This window comes from Rhinatrema bivittatum, chromosome 14 (assembly GCF_901001135.1).
Source record: "Rhinatrema bivittatum chromosome 14, aRhiBiv1.1, whole genome shotgun sequence".
In the NCBI taxonomy this organism is placed as follows: Eukaryota; Metazoa; Chordata; class Amphibia; order Gymnophiona; family Rhinatrematidae; genus Rhinatrema; species Rhinatrema bivittatum.
Window position 1 is genome coordinate 44,435,578 of NC_042628.1, and position 20,294 is coordinate 44,455,871.

The window sequence follows — 20,294 nt, forward strand, 5'->3', positions numbered from 1 at the left end:
TCTCATGGCCAAGTGGGCCATTGGTGTGACATGGACTGAGGATGCCATGTGTCCCAGAAGGACGAGGAATTGGCGAGCTTTTGCTGTATGTTGAGACTGCAACTGGTGAGCGAGAGACACTAGTGTTAGCGCTCGCTGTTGAGGTAGAAAGGCTTTTACCTGCAAGGTGTCCAAGTCTGCTCCAATGAACGACAAGGTTTGAGATGGTATTAAATAGGATTTTCCGTAATTGACGAGAAATCCTAGCAAAATTAGTGTGTAGGGTGAAATCGAGGGATGACCGAGCGGCTTGCTGGGTTGGAGCCCTGATTAACCAGTCGTCCAGATAGGGGTAGACGTGAACACCTTCTTTCCTGAGGAAAGCTGCGACAACTACGAGGCACTGGTGAAGACTCATGGTGCAGACGCTAGGCCGAACGGAAGCACTCTGTATTGATAGTGCTTGGGGCCTACTAAAAACCTGAGGTATTTGCGATGAGTTCTGTTACCAGGATACGTGGAACCAGATCGATTTGCGCTTACCTTGTGCTGAGAAGGCTCTAGAGCGGAGCGAGACTGGACCTCAGACCGTCCCAGGTCCAGGCAGGTAGTCACCGGGGTAATCCAACGTACGGTCCAAGATCAGGGCAGGCAGCACAGCAAAGTAATCCAAAGTCCGGTCCGAGATCAGGCAACCAGCAGGAATCTAGGAGAAACACAGCAGCAACAGCAGCAGGAAAACTGAAGTGGCCGAAGCAGTCAGCGTGGGAGAAGGCTCTGCTTAAGAAGCCAAATCTCCCGCACAAAGTGAGCCCGATCAGCGTCTGACGTCAGGGGGCGTGTCCCAACCCCCGATCGCGCGGAGATTGGTTGCACGCGTCGGGGGGCGGATCCCTCGACGTCACTCGAGGCAAGATTCGTTTCTGAGACGTCCTGACGTTGCCGACGGGGGGAGGAGCCTGGAGCCCTTCAGAACGGGCATGCCCGGAATCTCGCGGAAGCGGAGCATCGATCTCGGGGGCGAAACCCCGACGCCATTGCCCAAGGTAACAGTACCCCCCCTGCAAGGTCCGGCCCTCCTTCCTTTGGGTCTAGGTTTATGAGGAAATTGGCGATGGAGCCTCTTCAGTAAACGAGGAGCCAGGACGTTAAGAGGGTTCCCAGGTGCTGTCCTCTGGACCAAAATTTTTCCAGGAGATAAGATATTGAAGTTGCCCCTTCACTCGTCTAGAGTCCAAGATCTCTTCCACCTCAAATTGATCATCGTCCTGAATGAAGTGAGTCTTAGGCTTTCGTCTTCTGCTGGGCCAAGTCAAAATGGCAGGCTTAAGTAAGGAGATATGGAAAGCATTGTGAATCCGCAAGGAAGGAGGTAAGTGTAGGCTATAAGTAACTGCATTGATTCGTTTCCGGATGGCGAAAGGACCAACAAAACGAGGAGCAAATTTAGCAGAGGACAAACGGAGACTGAGATGGCGCGTACTCAACCAAACCAGATCACCCTGTCGGATAAGGGGAGCCGGACACCTACCCTTATCGGCCTGAGTTTTCATTCGGAGAGCGTTGTTCACCAGTAAAGCCCGTGTCTCCGTCCACAATCGGTTCATAGAGGCCAAGGTGGAATTCACCGCAGGACAATTTGAAGTGCCGGTAAGGGGCAGGGGAAGATGAGGATGTCTCCCAAAAACTACAAAAAAAGGAGACTTCCTGGTAGCGTGACTCACATGATTATTGTGACAAAATTCAGCCTAGACCAAGAGGGACGCCCAATCGTCTTGTCGCTGATTGACACAAGCTCGTAAAAAGGTCTTTAAAGATTGATTCGTTCTTTCGGTGAGTCCACTGGACTGAGGGTGATACGCCGAAGAGAAGTCGAGCTTAATGTGTAGAAGCTTGCAGAACTCCGTCCAGAATTGGGCTGTAAACTGAACCCCTCTATCGGACACGATACTGAGAGGGAGACCATGTAGGCGAAAAATGTGATGCAGGAAGAGATGGGCTAATTCGGAAGCAGAAGGCAAACCAGGTAAAGGAAAGAAATGTGCCATCCTGGAAAAGCGATCCACAACCACCCAAATAACCGTATTGCCGTCCGAGGGCGGCAGATCCGTGACAAAATCGGTGGCGATATGAGTCCAGGGAGACCTGGGAATAGGGAGGGGTTGTAGGAGCCCCAAGGGTTTCCGGCGAGGGGTCTTTTGCGCTGCACAAACTGGACATGACTCCACATACTTCTTAACATCCGTCTCCCAGTGAGGCCACCAGTAGTGTCGGGAAACTAATTCATTGGTATGGGAAACTCCAGCGTGTCCTGCTACCTGCGCATCATGGGACCAACGGAGAACTTTTAAACGTAAGCGTTTGGGAACAACCGTCTTCCCAATCGGAACCGTAAATGTAGCGGCCAGCTGAATGCGAGCCGGATCAATTATATATCGGGGGGGATCCGGGGTGTCATCTGAATCAAAACTTCTTGAAAGAGCGTCAGCCCGAACATTCTTCTGCGCAGGTCGGAAATGCAGCAAAAAATTAAAGCGACTAAAAAAAAAAGCGCCCACCGCGCTTGACGAGGATTTAAACGCTGGGCCGTGGCCAGGTATTCCAAGTTTTTATGATCTGTGTAAATGGTAATTGTGCGACGCGTGCCTTCTAACAGATGACGCCATTCTTCCAGGTCCAGCTTGACCGCTAAGAGTTCCCGATCACCAATCGTGTAATTCTTCTCCGCCGGGGAAAATTTTTTAGAAAAGAAAGCACAGGTCGCCAAGTGGCCCTCCTCATCCACCTGAAGAACCACCGCCTCCACACCCACAGCGGAGGCGTCGACCTCGAGAATAAAAGGTTTAGAGGAATCAGGGCGTCTGAGACATAAATCCATGGTGAATTCCTCCTTTAATGAAAAAAAAGCCGTGAGAGCCTCCTCCGGCCATTCCCGTATAGGAGCCCCTTTTCTGGTAAGTGCCGTAAGGGGGGCAACGAGGGAGGAAAAATGGGGAATAAACTGCCTGTAATAATTAGCAAAACCCAGAAACCTCTGTAAAGCCTTCAAGCCCACAGGTTGGGGCCACTGCAGGATGGCTTTGAGCTTGGTGGGATCCATGGATAACCCTCTTTTGGAAATGATATACCCGAGAAAGGATAACTGAGGTTGGTGAAAAACGCATTTCTCCAATTTAGCGAATAATTTATAATCACGGAGACGTTGGAGGACTTGATGAACGTGAACCTGATGCTGTTGCAAGGAATCTGAAAAAATCAAAATATCATCCAGATAAACAATGACATGAGAATAAAGAAGATCGCGAAAAATGTCATTGACCATATCCTGAAAGACTGCAGGAGCATTGCACAGGCCAAACGGCATGACCTGATATTCATAGTGTCCATCATGTGTATTAAAGGCCGTTTTCCATTCATCCCCCTGTCGAATTCGTATCAGATTGTAGGCTCCTCTAAGGTCCAATTTTGAAAAAATTTGGGCTCCTTTGATTCGATCGAATAATTCTGAAATAAGGGGAATGGGATACCTATTCTTCTTAGTGATGCTGTTAAGTCCCCGGTAATCGATACAAGGTCTCAAAGACCCGTCCTTTTTTTTTGACAAAAAAGAAACCCGCTCCTGCGGGAGATGTTGAAGGTCGAATAAACCCCCGTGCCAAGTTTTCTTTGATATATTGCTGTAAAGCTGAGGACTCGGGTTCGGACAATGTATAAATCCTCCCTCTGGGTGGAGTCTTCCCAGGAAGAAGATCAATGGCGCAATCGTATGATCGATGAGGAGGCAGCGACTCTGCTTGTTGTTTACTGAAGACATCCTCAAAGTCTCGATAGGCTGCTGGGATGCTAGAGGAGAGTCGGGTGATCTGGATACCGAGCTTAGGAACCAATTGTAAGCAATTCTGAAAACAGGTGGAACTCCATGCAGTGAGTTGTAAAGAGGCCCAGTCAAAGTGAGGCTGATGAATCCTTAGCCAGGGTAAGCCGAGGATTACCTGATTAACTGAAACAGGTAGAACATACAGCTGAATGCATTCTTGATGAAGAATCCCGGTCTGAAAAAGTATGGGCTTGGTGACATAGCAAATACGCATTCCAACAGCATGTCCAGAAACTGACATTACTGATAGAGGAGTGGTTAATGGTTCTACCGGAATCTGGAATCTTTTAACCAAATCTTCTTGAATGAAGTTGCCTGCCGCCCCTGAGTCTATGAATGCCTGAAATGGAAAGGCATCCTCCTTTAGCCAGATGGTTACCGGAAGTAATAATTGAGGAGAGGGAATGCCGGGACCCAGGGAGGCCTCTCCTACCCGTCCTAGGTCCGGAAGTTTCCCGACTTGTTGGGGCATTTATCCACGAAATGACCAGGGCCAGCACAATACAGACAGAGGTTCTTAACTCGCCTCCGATGTCGTTCCTCTGGAGTTAGACGAAACCTATCAATTTGCATAGGTTCCTCGGTGCTCCCTGATGCTTCTGCCGCCTGTGGAACAGATAGAGGTTGTTGAAAAGTAGGGGCCAGACGAAAAGTCCTTCGGGAGGAGGCTCTTTCCCGTGTCCTCTCCTGAAAACGAAGATCCAAACGGATGGCGAGCCGAATCAATCCTTCTAAGGTCTCAGGAGGGTCTCTGCCGGCAAGTTCATCCTTGATATTTTCTGCCAGACCTTGTCGAAAGACAGCCAACAAGCTATCCTCTCCCCAGGCAAGTTCTGCTGCCAAAGTCCGGAATTGGATGGCATACTCTCCTACAGATCGTGACCCCTTGTTTGATCTGGAGTAAATCCTTAGCAGCGGAGGTAGAACGTCCAGGTTCATCAAAAATAAGCCGAAATTCTTTTAAGAAATGTTCCAGATTAGTGAGAATAGGGTCATCTTTCTCCCACAAAGGAGATGCCCAAGCTAAGGCTGATCCCTCCAATAAGGACAGAATAAAGGTAGTCTTTGTTTTATCGTCCGGAAAAGAAGCTGGTTGAAGAGAAAAAGGGCTCCCCCCTAATTTCAATTATATGTTTCCTAGTTCAGTATATTATCTGTTTTATGTAAGGGCCCCGCCCAATGGTTTTGTGTTCACTGTAAACCGATGCGATGTGCGAACGGTCATCGGTATAAAAGAAACGTTAAATAAATAAATAAATAAATAAAAATGCATTCGGCATTGATTAATAAAGCCTCTACACAGTGTAGCAGTCCCGTTGAATCGAGGCGGAGGAGGTACCCTGACGGGGGTAGGAGATGTCATGGTGCCAATTTGGGGTACTACGGGAGTATGGGCCAACGCATCCATACGAGCAACCAGACGGTCCAAAACCCCTGTTACTTGATCAAGGACCCACTGTTGTTGAATTCTGGTAGCCATTCCAGGAATGGCCTGTAGCGCAGATAAATCGACTGGATCCATGGCTTCGGCCAACTGTTACCAGGATACGTGGAACCAGATCGATTTGCGCTTACCTTGTGCTGAGAAGGCTCTAGAGCGGAGCGAGACTGGACCTCAGACCGTCCCAGGTCCAGGCAGGTAGTCACCAGGGTAATCCAACGTACGGTCCAAGATCAGGGCAGGCAGCACAGCAAAGTAATCCAAAGTCCGGTCCACATCAGGCAACCATCAGGAATCTAAGAGAAACACAGCAGCAACAACAGCAGGAAAACTGAAGTGGCCGAAGCAGTCAGCGTGGGAGAAGGCTCTGCTTAAGAAGCCAAATCTCCCGCGCAAAGTGAGCCCGATCGGCGTCTGACGTCAGGGGGCGTGTCCCAACCCCCGATCGCGCGGAGATTGGTTGCACGCGTCGGGGGGGCGGATCCCTCGACGTCACTCGAGGCAAGATTCGTTTCTGAGACGTCCTGACGTTGCCGACGGGGGGAGGAGCCTGGAGCCCTTCAGAACGGGCATGCCCGGAATCGCGCGGAAGCGGAGCATCGATCTCGGGGGCGAAACCCCGACGCCATTGCCCAAGGTAACAAGTTGGAGTTATCGCAATGTGTGTGTATGCATCCTGGAGGTCCAGAGAGCAGAGCCAGTCTCCTCTTTGTAGAAGAGGTAGAAGCGAGCCCAAGGTTACCATCTTGAACTTTTCCCACTGGAGGTACTTGTTGAGAGCACGTAGGTCCAGAATTGGATGAACTCCGCCGGATTTTTTGGGGATCAGAAAGTACCAGGAATAGAACCCTAGGCCTTGCTACGAGAGTGGGACCGGTTCTATTGCTTTTAACTGGAGGAGGGAAACCTCCTGATCCAGAAGGATAGAGTGGTCGGATGTCCCCCACGTCCGCAGAGGTGGTGAGTCCGGTGGTAGAGCGAGAAAGTTCAGGTGGTAACCCTGAGCAATGATTGCTAGCATCCATTGGTCAGTTGTGATTGATTGCCACATGTTGTGAAAGTGGCATAATCGACCTCCCACTGGTATGTTTGGCAGAGGAATAAGGTTGCTGCTCTCCAAGTGGAAGTCAAAAACCTGAAGTAGGCCCCGGCTGGGGAGCTGCTTGTGGTTTTTGCTTCCGGGCTTGGCGAGGCTGAGGCTTTTGATAAGGTCTCGTAGTTCGGGACCTTGCTGGTGGAAGATAAGTCTTCCTCGGACGGTAGAATGACTTCTTAGAGTCCTTCCTGAAGGGCTGTCTTAAGGAGAAGTCGAAAGGCATCGATGAAAGCTGTTTAAGGGTCTCATGATGGTCCTTTAATTCAGCAACCATTCGCTGGATCTGTTCACCGAACAGATTGTCTCCTACACATGGTAGGTCAGATAGCCAGTCTTGTACTTCTGGGCGAAGGTCAGAAGATTTGAGCCAGGCCCATTGTCTTGCCGAAATAGCAGTTGCAGACACTCTAGTAGAGGTGTCGAAGATATAAGATGTCCTAATCTCATGTTTTCCTGCCTCAAAACCCTTGTTTACAAGGCTTTGAAGCTGGTCCTGAAATTGTTCAGGCAGGGTTTCAGAGAAGTCCTGTATCTGCTTGAAGATGACCCTATTATATTGGGTCATATAAAGTTGGTAAGCCGCAATTCGGGAGATGAGCATGGTGCCTTGGAACACTCATCGACCAATATTGTCTAGGAACTTCTGTTCCTTAACAGATGGGGTAGATGAGTGAGGCTTCGACCTTTTTGCCTTCTTTTGAGCCGACTCTACCACAACTGACTGGTGGTCGAGCTGAGATTTTTGAAAGCCAGGGGCTGACTGTACTAAATAGGTAGTGTCAGCCTTTCTGTGTACTGGAGCAATGGATCCAGGGTTCTCCCAGTTCTATTTGAGGAGGTCAAGAAGAACTTGATGAATGGGAATAGAAGTGATCACTTTGGGGGCAAACAGGAATTGGAGCAACTCCATTATCTGGTGCCTATCATCCTGTTCCGTCTGAAGTTGAAAAGGGACCAACTCAGACATTTCCTTCACAAAATTAATGAAAGAAAGTTCCTCTGGAGGAGTACACTTTCTACTTTCAGTAGGAGGAGGTGGTGAAGGTAAGTCATCTGTGTCTGTGGAAGTATCATCACCCCAGGTGTCATAAGGATCAGCAGACTGACCTGTAGGACGAGAAGGGGGTTGGATATCTGAAGGACCCGGTCGAGGCTCCAAGAAAATCGGAGGAATCACCGGGGGCACCGAAGATGGCTCGGAAGGTATCTGTGCCCGCATCAACGGCGCCGATGGTCGTATCGGCACCAATGGATTAATCGGTGGCGAGGGACAAATTGGCATCAATGGCTGAGGCAGAATTCCCGATGGAGGAATGCGGAATGGTGTTTCTCCTCCCGATGGTTGTCAACGGGGAGGGCACCAGAGCCATCGGAGACCCGGGAACCACCAGTGGAAGGGCGGACATGAGCGCCTATATCTGGGATAGCAGCGGTGCCAGCGCTGCTGCAATCAGGTCAGTAACTGGTTCCACCCTCTGTGCCGGTGTCTGTGCCAGAGGGACCTGGATCCGTTGCATCGCCTTGTCGATGGCCTCCTGAACCAGTCGGTCGAGTTCTTCTCTGAGACCTGGAGCAAGCAAGCCCTGGCTCCGAAACAGAAGAGGGAGGCAGAGGCACAGTCGGAGGGACCACCTTTTCAGGCGGAATCACGACTCCCAAACCCCGATTGGATGAGGGTGGCCTCGGTGACCTAGTCGCAGGAACGGTTGGTGCCTTTCCTGGACGGGGCTTCTTCGACGGTGGCTCGGACGGTGGCAAGGTCGATGATTTCACTCCCTCGACGGTCCGAGTCCTACGATGTCTATGGCAATGTTTCTCCCTACGATCCCCTCGATTTCGAGGGGGAGTAGCAGGCCTCAATGGCCGTGAAAACGTTGATGGCGGACGGTCACCGGACGGTGGACGATGCTGGTGCGACGTCGATGGTGCTGGTTCCGATGACGATGCGATGGACGGCGTCGGGGTCTGAGCACAAAAGAGGAGTTCCATCTTCTCCATTCCGGCTTTGCGACCTTTTGGTGTCATGAGGGCACATTTGGTGCAAGTCAGGACATCATGCTCACGGCCTAAACACATTACACAGACTCCATGGGGGTCTGTGATAGACATGGTGCGAGTACAGTCCGGGCACCGACGGAACCCCGATGCCATGGCCACAGAAAAAAATTGAGCCACGGTACGGTCGACGGCCAGTAGGCCGTCGACCGTACCGTGACTCCATTCTGATGATGTCTCCATTCTGATGATGTCACCCATATGTGAGGACTACCATCCTGCTTGTCCTGTGAGAATTACTTCTACTAAGAAGAGAATTTCCTAACTGTGATATCTGAAGTGCACAGATTCTAAGGACTCAAAAAGCAGTTTCATAAGTTGTAAAAGAACCACTGAGATCCCACAGTGGTTTCATCGGTGGAGGCTTTTCTTGCCATAGACCCTTCATGAACTTAGATATCAGCGATGCTCTAAAGCCATATCATCAGAGAGTGTATGATATACTGCTACAGAACTTAGATGCACCTTGATCAAAGAGGGGATGAGTCCCAACAAAGAGGAGTGAAAGAAGTAGTGAAGAAGATGGGGTTGTAAGCAAATGGATTCGCTTCTTTTCATATACACCAGATGGAAAATCTTTTCAGTTTGTGATTACATCTTTCTCATGGATTCCTTTCTAGATAGTATTAATATATCTTCCACTTCAGTGAGCAAACCTAATGAACTAATTAACAGGAGGTCAGTGAGAGCTAGGGAATAGAGTCTCAGATGGAGGATCCTTCCGTCATTCTGCATTATTAGAGAGTGGTAATTATACTGGAGGGACGATGGTGAGATGCAAGAGACAAATATATTTGCTGGGGCCAGGATGAAGCTATGAGGATTATTAATGCTTTGGTCATGGATAAACTTCTGAAGCATCTTTGATATCAATGGAATAATGGGCAAGGCATACAGAAGTCCCATGCTTGGAAAGGAAACAGAACTAGGAGTCACGAAATGAAACTCCAAGGTGGAAGGAGGAAATATTCTCTCTCAGAGAGGATGGTGGATGTCTGGAATGCCCTTCTTGGAAGATGTGGTGAGGATGAAAACAGTAAACAAATTCAAAAGGGCATGGGATAAACATTGTGGATTCCTAAACGCTTGTAATGAAGAAAAAGGTTCACAGGGGTAACCTGCACAGAGTGGCAGTTAGTACCTTTAATAGAAGGCAGAGGGGATTATTAACCTTAACTAATTAGCCTTGATGCTATTGACACAACTGCATCATCACTCTCTGCTTTGACGCTTGGAGGGGGGAGGGGGGGGAAGGAGACACGAGGAGGGTTAGGGGTACTGGATTATGACAGCCAACGCTGGGCCACGACTTTTACGGCCTGCACTACTGATACACTGACATTAGGGATAAAGCACAAGTCGGCTTCTAAAGCCAAGTCCAAAAGCAAAGCATGTTCAAGCAGCAGCATCTGAATTATCAAGAAGGCTGCTCACTGCATAAAAATGTTGCTAGCAGTAATTTGTTATGGGAGACAGTTGCTTGGTTTTAATTGTAAATATTATTATCCTTAACATAAGGCATGGGGGTAACTTGCACAAAGAGACATGGGTGTAAACTGCACATAGAGGCAGTTACTACCATAAGAAACTTTTTTGGGCAGACTGGATGGACCATCTGGTCGTTTTTCTGCTGTCAATACTATGTTATTATATATGGTATCATGGAGCAAAATTTCTCAATTTGGTTGTGTTCTGCTGCAAAAAGATCTATGTCCGGTAGATCCCACTGGTGAAAAATGCTCTGAAGAAAATCGCTGTTCAAAAACCATTTGTAAGGCTCTGGATAACGACTCAATTTCTCTGCAAGATAGTTTTACATGACCGGTAAATAAGTATTGCTCATTTCCAGATCTTCAGGCTTTCTCTACACAGGAGGTGGGTGGGACCTTGTATAATTATGAAATACATGGCCATTTCACTGTCCATTTGAATTTGCACCCTCTATTAAGAGAGGACATGGGTGAATGCTTTCAGGGCATTATATGTAGCCGTCAGCTCTAGGAGGCTGAGGGATATACATACACATACATATATATATATATACATATATATATACTGATCATGAGCTCTGCATGCAGAGTGAGTGTGCACGTACTCTCCAGCCCATATTTAATAAATCCATGGTTAGAACTATTTAGTGCTGAAGCTAGTAAAATAGTAGATCCTGAATGAGATTTGGGTGATTTTCCCCACTAAGTTAAAGAAAGACTAGTTAACCTGGCAATCCTTACTTGAAACTAGTTGGTTCCATTGAGACTTGAGCATTCACTAAAGTTTACACATGTGAAGACAAGCAAAGGGAGTTAGTTATACATACTGTAGATGCCATGTGATGAAGGAGAACCATGATGAATCAAGCAAAGTCCTGACCTTCAGAGTCTTGGTAACATATATAAGGGTGTTTGTTCTTTGGACAGGTAAGAAAGCATTGCTCATTGCCATGTCCAGCAATGAAGAACTGGAGCTGTTGGAATGCTGTAAGCTGGACTTCTTGTAATTTATTATAAATCCTAGAGATTTTAGCAACTTTATTGCTTTTTGAAGGGATAGGTTATCCTACTCTGGTCTTGGTTTTAGCAACCAATTGGCCAGATATGGGAAAATGAAAATTCCCTGCTTCTGTAAGTGGACGGCTACTACCGCAAGGCACTTGGTAAACAATATGGGCACTGCTGAAGTCCACGTGGTAAGAACTGGAATGTGATCTCCCACCCCCAACCCGGCAACAAAACAGAATTTTCTGTGTACATGATGGATGGGTGTATAAGTGTACATATCTTTGAGATCTTAACCAGTCTTCATCTAGTTAGGGGAGCATTGTGGCCAGTGAATTTATTTTTAATTTCTCCCAGATCAAGAATGTGTTCATATTTCCAAGGTCTCAGATAAGCCTCTTGACTTTTTCAGAATTAAGAAATATCTGGAATAGAAACTCCTGTTTTCTTCTGTTCTGTTATCAGTTCTACTGATTCTGCCTGAAGCAAAGACATAACTTTTTAATGTAAGAGAGCTATGACTGACATTAGGAGACGAATTTGAGATTTATTTATTTAAAAACTTTTCTATGCCGTCGCTAAGTTATATACCATCGCAACGGTTTACAAATAGGCACATAGACTAAGGTAAGTAAATGTAGGATATCGTACATTCTAACAGATGCCAATAAAGTTCGGTTACAATTTCATAAATAAAATCATTATTTGAGTAATGTTGGTCAAGTCCAGGTATATTATTGAGTTACTAGCGCTTTGAAATATTACTTCTTAAATGTAGGATTGAGTAAATTCATTCTCATCTGCATTACCCTGTTACTTTCATTCTCTACCCTCCACACTCTTTAGTGAAGGCTTTTTTAAAGAGCCATGTTTTTAGATTTTTCTTAAAAGTTTTGAGATTATTCTGTAATCTGAGTTCGGGGGGCATCGTGTTCCATAGTATGGGCCCAGCCAATGATAAAGCTCTTTCTCTCACTTGGGTTAATTTGCTGACTTTACTGAAGGGATTGTTAGTAGTGCTTTGTTTGCTGAGCGGAGGTTTCTTTGTGGAACGTGTACTCATAAGGCTGTGTTTAGCCAGTCTGCTTCTTTATCATATATTAGTTTGTGTATGGTACATAAGGCTTTGTATTTTATCCTGTATTCGATGGGTAACCAATGTAAGTCTGCTATAGTTTCGGTTATATGGTCCCTCCTCTTTTTTCCCGTTAGTATTCTGGCTGCAGTATTTTGAAGTATCTGGAGTGGTCTTATCGATGTGCTTGGGAGTCCTAGTAAGTGTGTTGCAGCAGTCAGTGCTAGAAAAGATAAGTGTTTGCAATACTGTTCTGAAGTGGGCGGGTGTGAGTAATGGTTTCAATCTTCTGAGGACCATAAGTTTTGCGTAGCCTTCTCTTACTTTTATAGATATGTGTTGCTTCAGGTTGATTTCTGGGTCCATTATTACTCCCAGATTCCTTACTTTTTCGGCTAGCTCAATTTTTTGGTTATTTCTTAGGGTTATCGGTGTTTGAATGATTTTAGTATGTTTTCTCTCAAGGAGAAGGAATTCAGTTTTGTCAATGTTGATAACCAGTTCCATCTGGTTTAGTAGTAGTTTAATTATGTCTAGGTACATGTTAGCTAGACTTAATTTTTTTTCAATTGTGTTGTCTATTGGTAGAATTAATTGAATGTCGTCTGCGTAAATGTAATGTATTATCCCTAGGCCTGCCAGCAGATGACATAAGGGTAGCATATATATGTTAAAGGGGGTAGCAGACAGCGCTGAACCCTGAGGTACTCCTGTTTCAAGTTTAAATTTTTCTGATAATGTGTTTTTTATCTGGACTTGAAAGAACCTGTTGTTTAGGTAGGATCTGAACCAGTTTATTGTTTTGTCACATAATCCAATTTCTTCAAGTCTTTTTAGTGGTATTTTGTGGTTTACTGTATCAAAGGCCGCAGATAAGTCGAGCATTATAAGGATGTAATGTTTACTGTTATCAAAACCTCTTGGTATGTTGTCTGTTAGTGAGAGAAGTAATGTCTCAGTGCTGTAGTGTTTTCGGAAGTCGTGTTGTGAAGGGTACAGTGTGTTATTATTGTCTAGGTGTTCAGCTAGCTGTTTCTCTACTGTTTTCTCTATTAATTTAGCTAATAATGGGAGGTTTGAGACTGGGCGGTAGTTAATGAGGATTAATGGGTCACTGTTTTTCTTTTTGATGATTGGCTTAATGATTGCCCCTTTTAGTGTATCTGGCATTAATCCTTCAGTTAGGGATAGGTTTATGATATTAGTTAGTGTTGGGGTTACTACACTGGTAATCTTTTTTATCTCAGTTGTTGGTATTGTATCGATTTTGTGTGGAGCAGGGTTTATATTTTTTTTATCATTGATTCAACTTCTTGTTCTGATATTTCTATAAATGAGGATCATATGTTAACATCTCTTTTTTGCATTACGATTGCTTGTTTGCTGTTTTTTGGGAGTTTGTTTCTTAGGTTTAATATTTTGTCACTAAAAAATTTAGCTAATTCATTGCATTTTGATTCAGGAAGACTTTGAGGTGATTCTTGTTTGTCATTTGTGAGATTCGTTACTATAGAGAATAAGGTTCTTGGGTTATTGGCAAACTTTTCTATTTTATTGGAATAGTATTCTTTTTCAGTATTAAGGATCAGTTGTTTGTAGAAAGCTAGATGTTTCCTGAATTGGGATATTCTGATGGAATTGGGATATTCTGATGGAATCTCTGCCAAATGGAGACGATATTCATGATGAATTATGGACAACATAACTGTGGCCAAAGAAAAAGTCTGGAGAGTGGAGCAAAGGCCTTTAAAGGAGGCTCAGTTCTTGGATCTTGTCATCAAAGTAATTTTCCCCATTGCAAGAGACATCTGCCAATTTATTTATTATGTACATCCTCTCTTAGGCTGGATCACTTAAACCAAGTCGTCCTTCTGGATATAATCACTATGGATGAAGAATAAGCAGAGATAAATGCTTCATAAGCCTATCTAATTAGAGTTGTCCAGACACTCTTCTGTATCAGCCAAGGCAAGTATTGAAAGTAAGCTTTTCCTCCTGGATTAGGGAATCAGCAAAAGGCTTCAACTTATTTGGGCACTGGTGTATGTATTGCATCATATAGAGCTAGTGTGCCACTATTCTAGAAGTTAACATTGTGCTTTAAAATACCCACCAAGCTGGGTCAAGGATGCAGGATACCAGCACCTTTTATATGACTGATTATATCTAGTGAACAATTTGGCAATCCCTCTCTCTCATTTGGCCTGAAAGTGTCCTGATAACAGAAACAGGGCAGGTTTCTGAGAGAATGGATGTTCTCCAGTGTGCTACTTCTTTAAGAGAGTATGGCCTTTCCTTCTAATCCTTTGGGCTTCCAGCTCAATTGGAGCAAAGGCTCATATCCCCTATGTAATATCTCCTCGCAGCTCAATTAGCCCACAGTAACAGGTCTCGGCCAGGGGCCATGCAGCAGGACTCATTCTGGAACTCTGGTCCTAAACCTGACCACTAAGTCTCACTTTATAATGACTGTAACTCCCTTCTATTCTGAGGCTGTGAACACTCATCTGCAACTCTAGCATTGGCTGTCCCAATGATTAGAAAACCTGGCCCACAAATAATACACAGGTCCTCTACATAGCAACATGCAGAGACCAACCCCTGAATATTACATTCTTGAAGTCTCAGCTGAACCTCTGGAGACTGGAAGGTAAAGGTCACACTTAGACAGAGCTTCTTTGAATAATGTATAACCTTCTAAACATCTAGGCTCTTGGTGTCATACATCAAAGAACTTGCTGCTATGTCATGGCCTCCCATTGAATACTCTGTACATATTCTTTTTGGCTCTTTACTCAAGCATTTAGAGTTCTAAACTTGGCTCCAACAGAGGAAGAGAAATTCCTCTCTGAAACTATCCTCAGGCTGAAGAGGCTAAGGAATTCTCGAGAATGATCTGATAACCAGTGGTTTCACTGGCTCTGTGGTCTTTTTGTCAGGCCTTCTAAGCCTGTTTCAAGGAGCTGGACTTAATTTTGCTGGTAAAGAATGCTTGAAGCTTAAACTATTAGGTTCAAACTCCTCTAGATGACATATTAGTGCACATATCACAGCCAGCAACTGAGTGACCTTGCCCCAATTATCTGTAACAAAGTTTGTAATGGCTGTTTTTGGTTATCTTCTATTTCTAGTTGGGACAAAATTTGAATTTGCTGGCCTGCTTCTTGGACTGTGAAGAAAATAGACAAGGTGACTAGAGATGAAAGTTTTCCTCTTGCTAGGGGATGGTCTAAAAAATAATTTAAAAATATGAACAGGTGGCAAAGAGCAGACTAGCGCTGCACAACAGATGTCAAAATAAAAGTTAAGTGCCAAAAAGCCTGACAATTTCTAGGATTTGTCAGAAAGAAGAAGAAAGGAAAGAATAGTTTCTCAAATTCTGTGGGGCCATGGAAAATAAATATATCCAACAGTCTTGGTGGACAAAAAGGAATTTTGGGAGGGGGAGGGGGAAGGGGGGATGCCGCTGCAGCACAGGAAATGTTCACCTTTTCTGTGCCAAGCAGTGATGTGATCTACATGTGATTCAGTGAGCCTTACCAGTTCTTCAGAGAATAATCAGATTCAGTAGATGTGAGAAAGTACATGACAACATGTACATGAAAGTACATAACAGGGCTGTGCCCAGAGGTTCAAGGAAATTATGGGGAAGAAATTTAAAGAATTATAAATTTATAGTTTAATACAAATTTTTAACAAATGCAAAGATGTTACTGTTTTTGTGTACTTCTGAAATATTACTGTGAATGCAAAATAGATTTTTTTTTTTTTTAAAGAAAGCTGACATCCATTACAATATTTGTAAAAGGACTTGATTTAAACAGGTTATATATCAACAGGAGTATTCAACCAGACAGCTTGACACACCACTTCCTTATTTCTGGTACAATTCTGGCATTTTGCATTAGGTGATGAAGCCAACACATTGGTGCCATTTCCACATGATACAGGATTTGCTAAAATCGCCCTGCCTTCTCTCCACTCTCCCAAAACTCTGACCTCCTCTAATAGTACTTACTGGGTGGTCTCACAGACTGTGGCTGACCCATACCAGCAGCAGCTGCCTGAGGAAGGCCCTGGGACTGTGCCCCAGGGGTCTGTAAGTTTGGTTGGTTAGTTAATATCCCTTGTCTCTGTAAACGAGATCTGCGTTTCTCTTCCAGTTCTTTCTGTATTTTGTAGATTTTCTCTGCTAGTAAATGATAATATTCATCCTGAAATAAGGCAAAAAAATACAGCATGGACCACCATTTTTACTAATATTAACAATAAAATATGCACAAAATTTTAATGCAGAAACCAAAATGATTTAAGTTGATTTTTCTTGTAACAAATACAATGTGTCTAAGATAAATGGTTACGTTGCATAAAAGCTACAGCACTTGATCTAAAATTGGTCTAGTGAGACAGGTTTTCACTCTTCCTCAAACGTAGAAAAAAGCAGTTTTACAGAAGTAGTAATAAGAGAATCTGCATTACAAACCATCTGTCCATCAGGTCTATTTCAAAAGTTTTTATCTTGTATATTAACTTTACCATACATGATCTTTGAAAATAGGACTGCTGAAAGATTGCCAGCTGTTGTCTGATGAAAAAGCAATGTGAAAATGCTAATTACTTCCAAACATAGAAGCAGACAATTGTGTGAAAACTACATACACAAATTTTGTAGTGTTACAGTTCTGTTTGGTCTTGATAATCACTTGGCACAACTCATTATGCTACATTCATATATTGTGCTGAGAAAAAGTTTGTGAACTCTCAAGGACGGTCTGTATTTTATTTATTTATTTAACATTTTTTATATACGGAGGTTCTAGTGACAGAGTTACTAAGCACTTCGGTTTTACATACAATTGAAATGACTAAATGTGAGTCTTACATAGAACAGGGAAAAGGAGAACTGGGATGTAACTCTAGATGTAATTTTAGAACAATTTATACTCAAAATGTGAATAAATCTAAACCATAAGAGAAATATAATGCTTGGGTTCCTCTCTCGGAACGCACCCATTCCAGGGCACCTTACCTTTCACAAAGAAAAGAGAATTCTCCCCAGGGCTCCTACTGGCTTCTCTGGAATCAGTTGCGTTACCGCACTGGATGCCTTGTAGCCACAACTTCTCCGCCACTTCAGGTTCAGGGATAAGAACCCAACTCCTTTTCGATCACCGAGAACAATGGAGAGGCCCATTGCAAGTCCCTTCTAAATGGCACTCGCTATCTCTTAGGACTGACTGAACCATATTCAAACACTGCTGGCACAGAAATCTTCACCACTTTGGCCATCAAAGTTTCTTTTGTGTATTTGCTACTACCACAAATATCTGCACCGTGGCTGCCTCACCCAAGCCCATGCCATAGGCTTCCAAGTCCACACAGCGGCCCTCCTACACATCATGGTTAGGCCCCCATGGCTAGCGATGGCAGATTATGGGACCAATCATGCAGCGCCATCCATTTTCAGAGCTAGTTGATTCAGCAGGTGAGCTGTTATACATGCCTTTGCAGATTATTATTTCCATGGCCAGTGCCCTGCTGTCTATATCAACTAACACCTTTTTTAAGGGTCTGATAAGTGTCAGCATTACACACCTTAACAAAGTGTTTGGTTTCACCTGCAGCGTGCCAGTTCTGCTTACAGAAAGTGGCCCTGGCGTCTTACCCATTTAAAGTTTGAGAACAGGTTGAGATTGTTTCTGCCCCAAAGAACTCTAATCATTCTTTTTACCAGATAAAACTGGGGACAGCCTGAGCACCAGCTATTCTGAGGGAAAACTCAAGAGGGAAAAAGCTATTAGATGGTTCACTTATTTTGCCCCATACCTAGGTCGAATGACTGATTTGCACAGGACCACTACAGATCTCCACCAGTTTTGCTCTGGCTTCGCCCTGCCCAGGCACATTTCACCATCTTTCAGGTACTCAGATGCTGCTGCTCCATCTCCTGTGCACCCATTGCCAGATGTGGAAGGATCCCACCTCAGATGGTGTGCATCGGCCCTCGCCTTCATTATGTCACAAGGTTTTGGTAGGCCATTTCAACTAGCATATGTTTAGGACTCCTTGGTCCATGTTTCAAGGCAGGTCAGGTAGGTCACCAATATTCACAATGGACCCCTTGCGCGTCCAGTGTTGGCTTCTCGCCCAGTGGTGCGACACAGTCAGGAAGCACCAAGGGACAGTCCAGCCCAGTTGACAGACGCACCAGGAACAGGAGTTCCTGAACCCTTTCCTCATTCCCCTCGTGAGACCATGACTGTGGTCTTTTCCTGGTTCTCTTTTCTCTTACATTATATCCAGCAGGTTAAGATAAACTCTGAACTTTCCTCCTGGTACCCGTCACTTCTGGTGTACCCCAATGCTCAGCCTTATTGCTGTTAGCTGACCTTGAGGTTCACAACAAAAGTATGCTGATATATAATTTCTTTCCAACTGAAAGCCTCATGGGACTTAACCAAGAAGTTTCTCTGTCTCTCTTCTATTGGCTTTGGCAAAACAAATTAACCCATAAATAATGAGAAGTCCCAATCATCATTCTCTCATGTTTGCTGACTATAAAATTCTATCTACATTGGCATTTGAGGATCACCTTACTCCCTATATTTACCAAAGTATATAATCTAGGTGTCATCTTGATCTAGTATTATCCATAAAATTTCATATCAAAACCATAGTTTGAACCTCATTGCCAAATTCCGATTTCTACGACATCTAAGATTCCTCCTCGATAATTCTGATTTTTTAAATTTACAATCACTAATTTTCAGGTTGGATTATTGCAGTTTCCTATTCATTGACTTGTTCCAGTTATACATTAGACTATTGCAGATCTCCAAAACTCTCGCTGCCTGTCAGGTACAAAGATCTGGAAGAGCACTACCACACGGCCAGCAGTGGTCTGTCTCAAACAGGTTGGGCTTGGCCTTGGACTCTGTAGTGACCAGCCATGGACCTGTAACCATACTTGTAAAGTCCAATCCCTTCATGCCTAGACATAGCTCAAGCGCCTGGCATACATTTTCAGATCAGTCCCTGTGAACTTGGAAAGGACCCATACTGCCAATATGTGGAGCCCACCTGCCGGGTGTGTTAAGAAGTTAACACAGCAATTCAGGGACACCTGCCGAAAACATACCCAGGTTCATGGAACTGCCGGTCAGGTAATGGAAAACTAGTCTGGCCTCATTCAGACTTTCAGACAAACCTTTGGCCATTGATTATAAGTTTTACAATGAGATTTCTCAAAAAGGTACTGACCAAGGTCTGAGTTAGATCTCAGTGTCCACAAATCTGACAGCCGATTGCAACAAGTCACATGTGGGTGGTAGACTCCAATTTTTTTGCCCTGGCAGGAGTGAGGTTCAGTGGCTTTTAGCAGTTAACCCTTTGGATGCTCTGGAAGTGAGGCGCACCTCTGGCAGGCCAAGAAGTCTGGTTCCCAATGGGCTAGTGGCATGAGGCTCATGGCATTTGTTGCAGGAAAGAGTCTGCACTCTTAGCCAATAAGTCTGGGAGCCATGGCCTAAGCCAGAACCCCATGGAGTTATTTTTATTTAAAAAAGTTTTATATTCCACTCTCTCCAAAGAATGTTCATAGCAGTTTACACAGTTACAGTCACAATATAAAAAACACAGATTAAAACAAACATTACATTAAAATAAAATACTAATACAGAATGAACTTTCCGCTTCTGAGTAGACTTGAAAAATCCAAGTTTTTTTGCCATCCTGACTCAGTACTGTTTCACATGTATACCAATTCTATTGCCAAGTGACAGCAACCAACCTGAGTACCTGGAGGGTGCCACCTGAGAGACCAATGATTGGGGACACACAGTCACACTATAAAGACGTTATACAACTCTAATTTTTCTTAATCAATTTGCTGTATGCAGAATACATGACTTCAAATATTTTATTTTGTCTATAGGACCAAAATATGTGCCAAATAAAATCTAAATGTGCTGCAAATAATGTTGAATTACAACGGTATTTGTCCTTTGCAGAAATTTCTAAAAAAAAGCAAATGCGGTAGTGATGAACTTACCTGTCAGTGATTAATACAGAAGCTATGTGATTTGTTACAGTCCCTGAAGCAGCAATGCGAAACCGAGAGTCGGAATGGACTTTGAATAACAACGGTCTTCTGAAAGATTGAGTCACGCAAAAGGGAAGGTATCACTCCGAAATTTATTTTTACAAAATACTAAAAAGCAAAAAAATAGAAAAATAATAAGAGAAATAAAGGACTCGGACCATGACGACCCTGGTGT

The 20,294-nt window shown here is 44.3% G+C and overlaps 1 protein-coding gene across 1 annotated transcript in view; it reads right to left on the reverse strand.

Annotated features, from left to right (window-relative positions):
- CREBBP (CREB binding protein) overlaps positions 1 to 20,294 on the reverse strand; it is a 918,877-nt gene that overhangs the window by 584,042 nt on the left and 314,541 nt on the right. Inside the window, exon 10 of the mRNA XM_029576620.1 lies at positions 16,037 to 16,232. Within this exon, the coding sequence (XP_029432480.1) occupies positions 16,037 to 16,232 (196 nt within the window). The remainder of the gene's footprint in view (positions 1 to 16,036; positions 16,233 to 20,294) is intronic.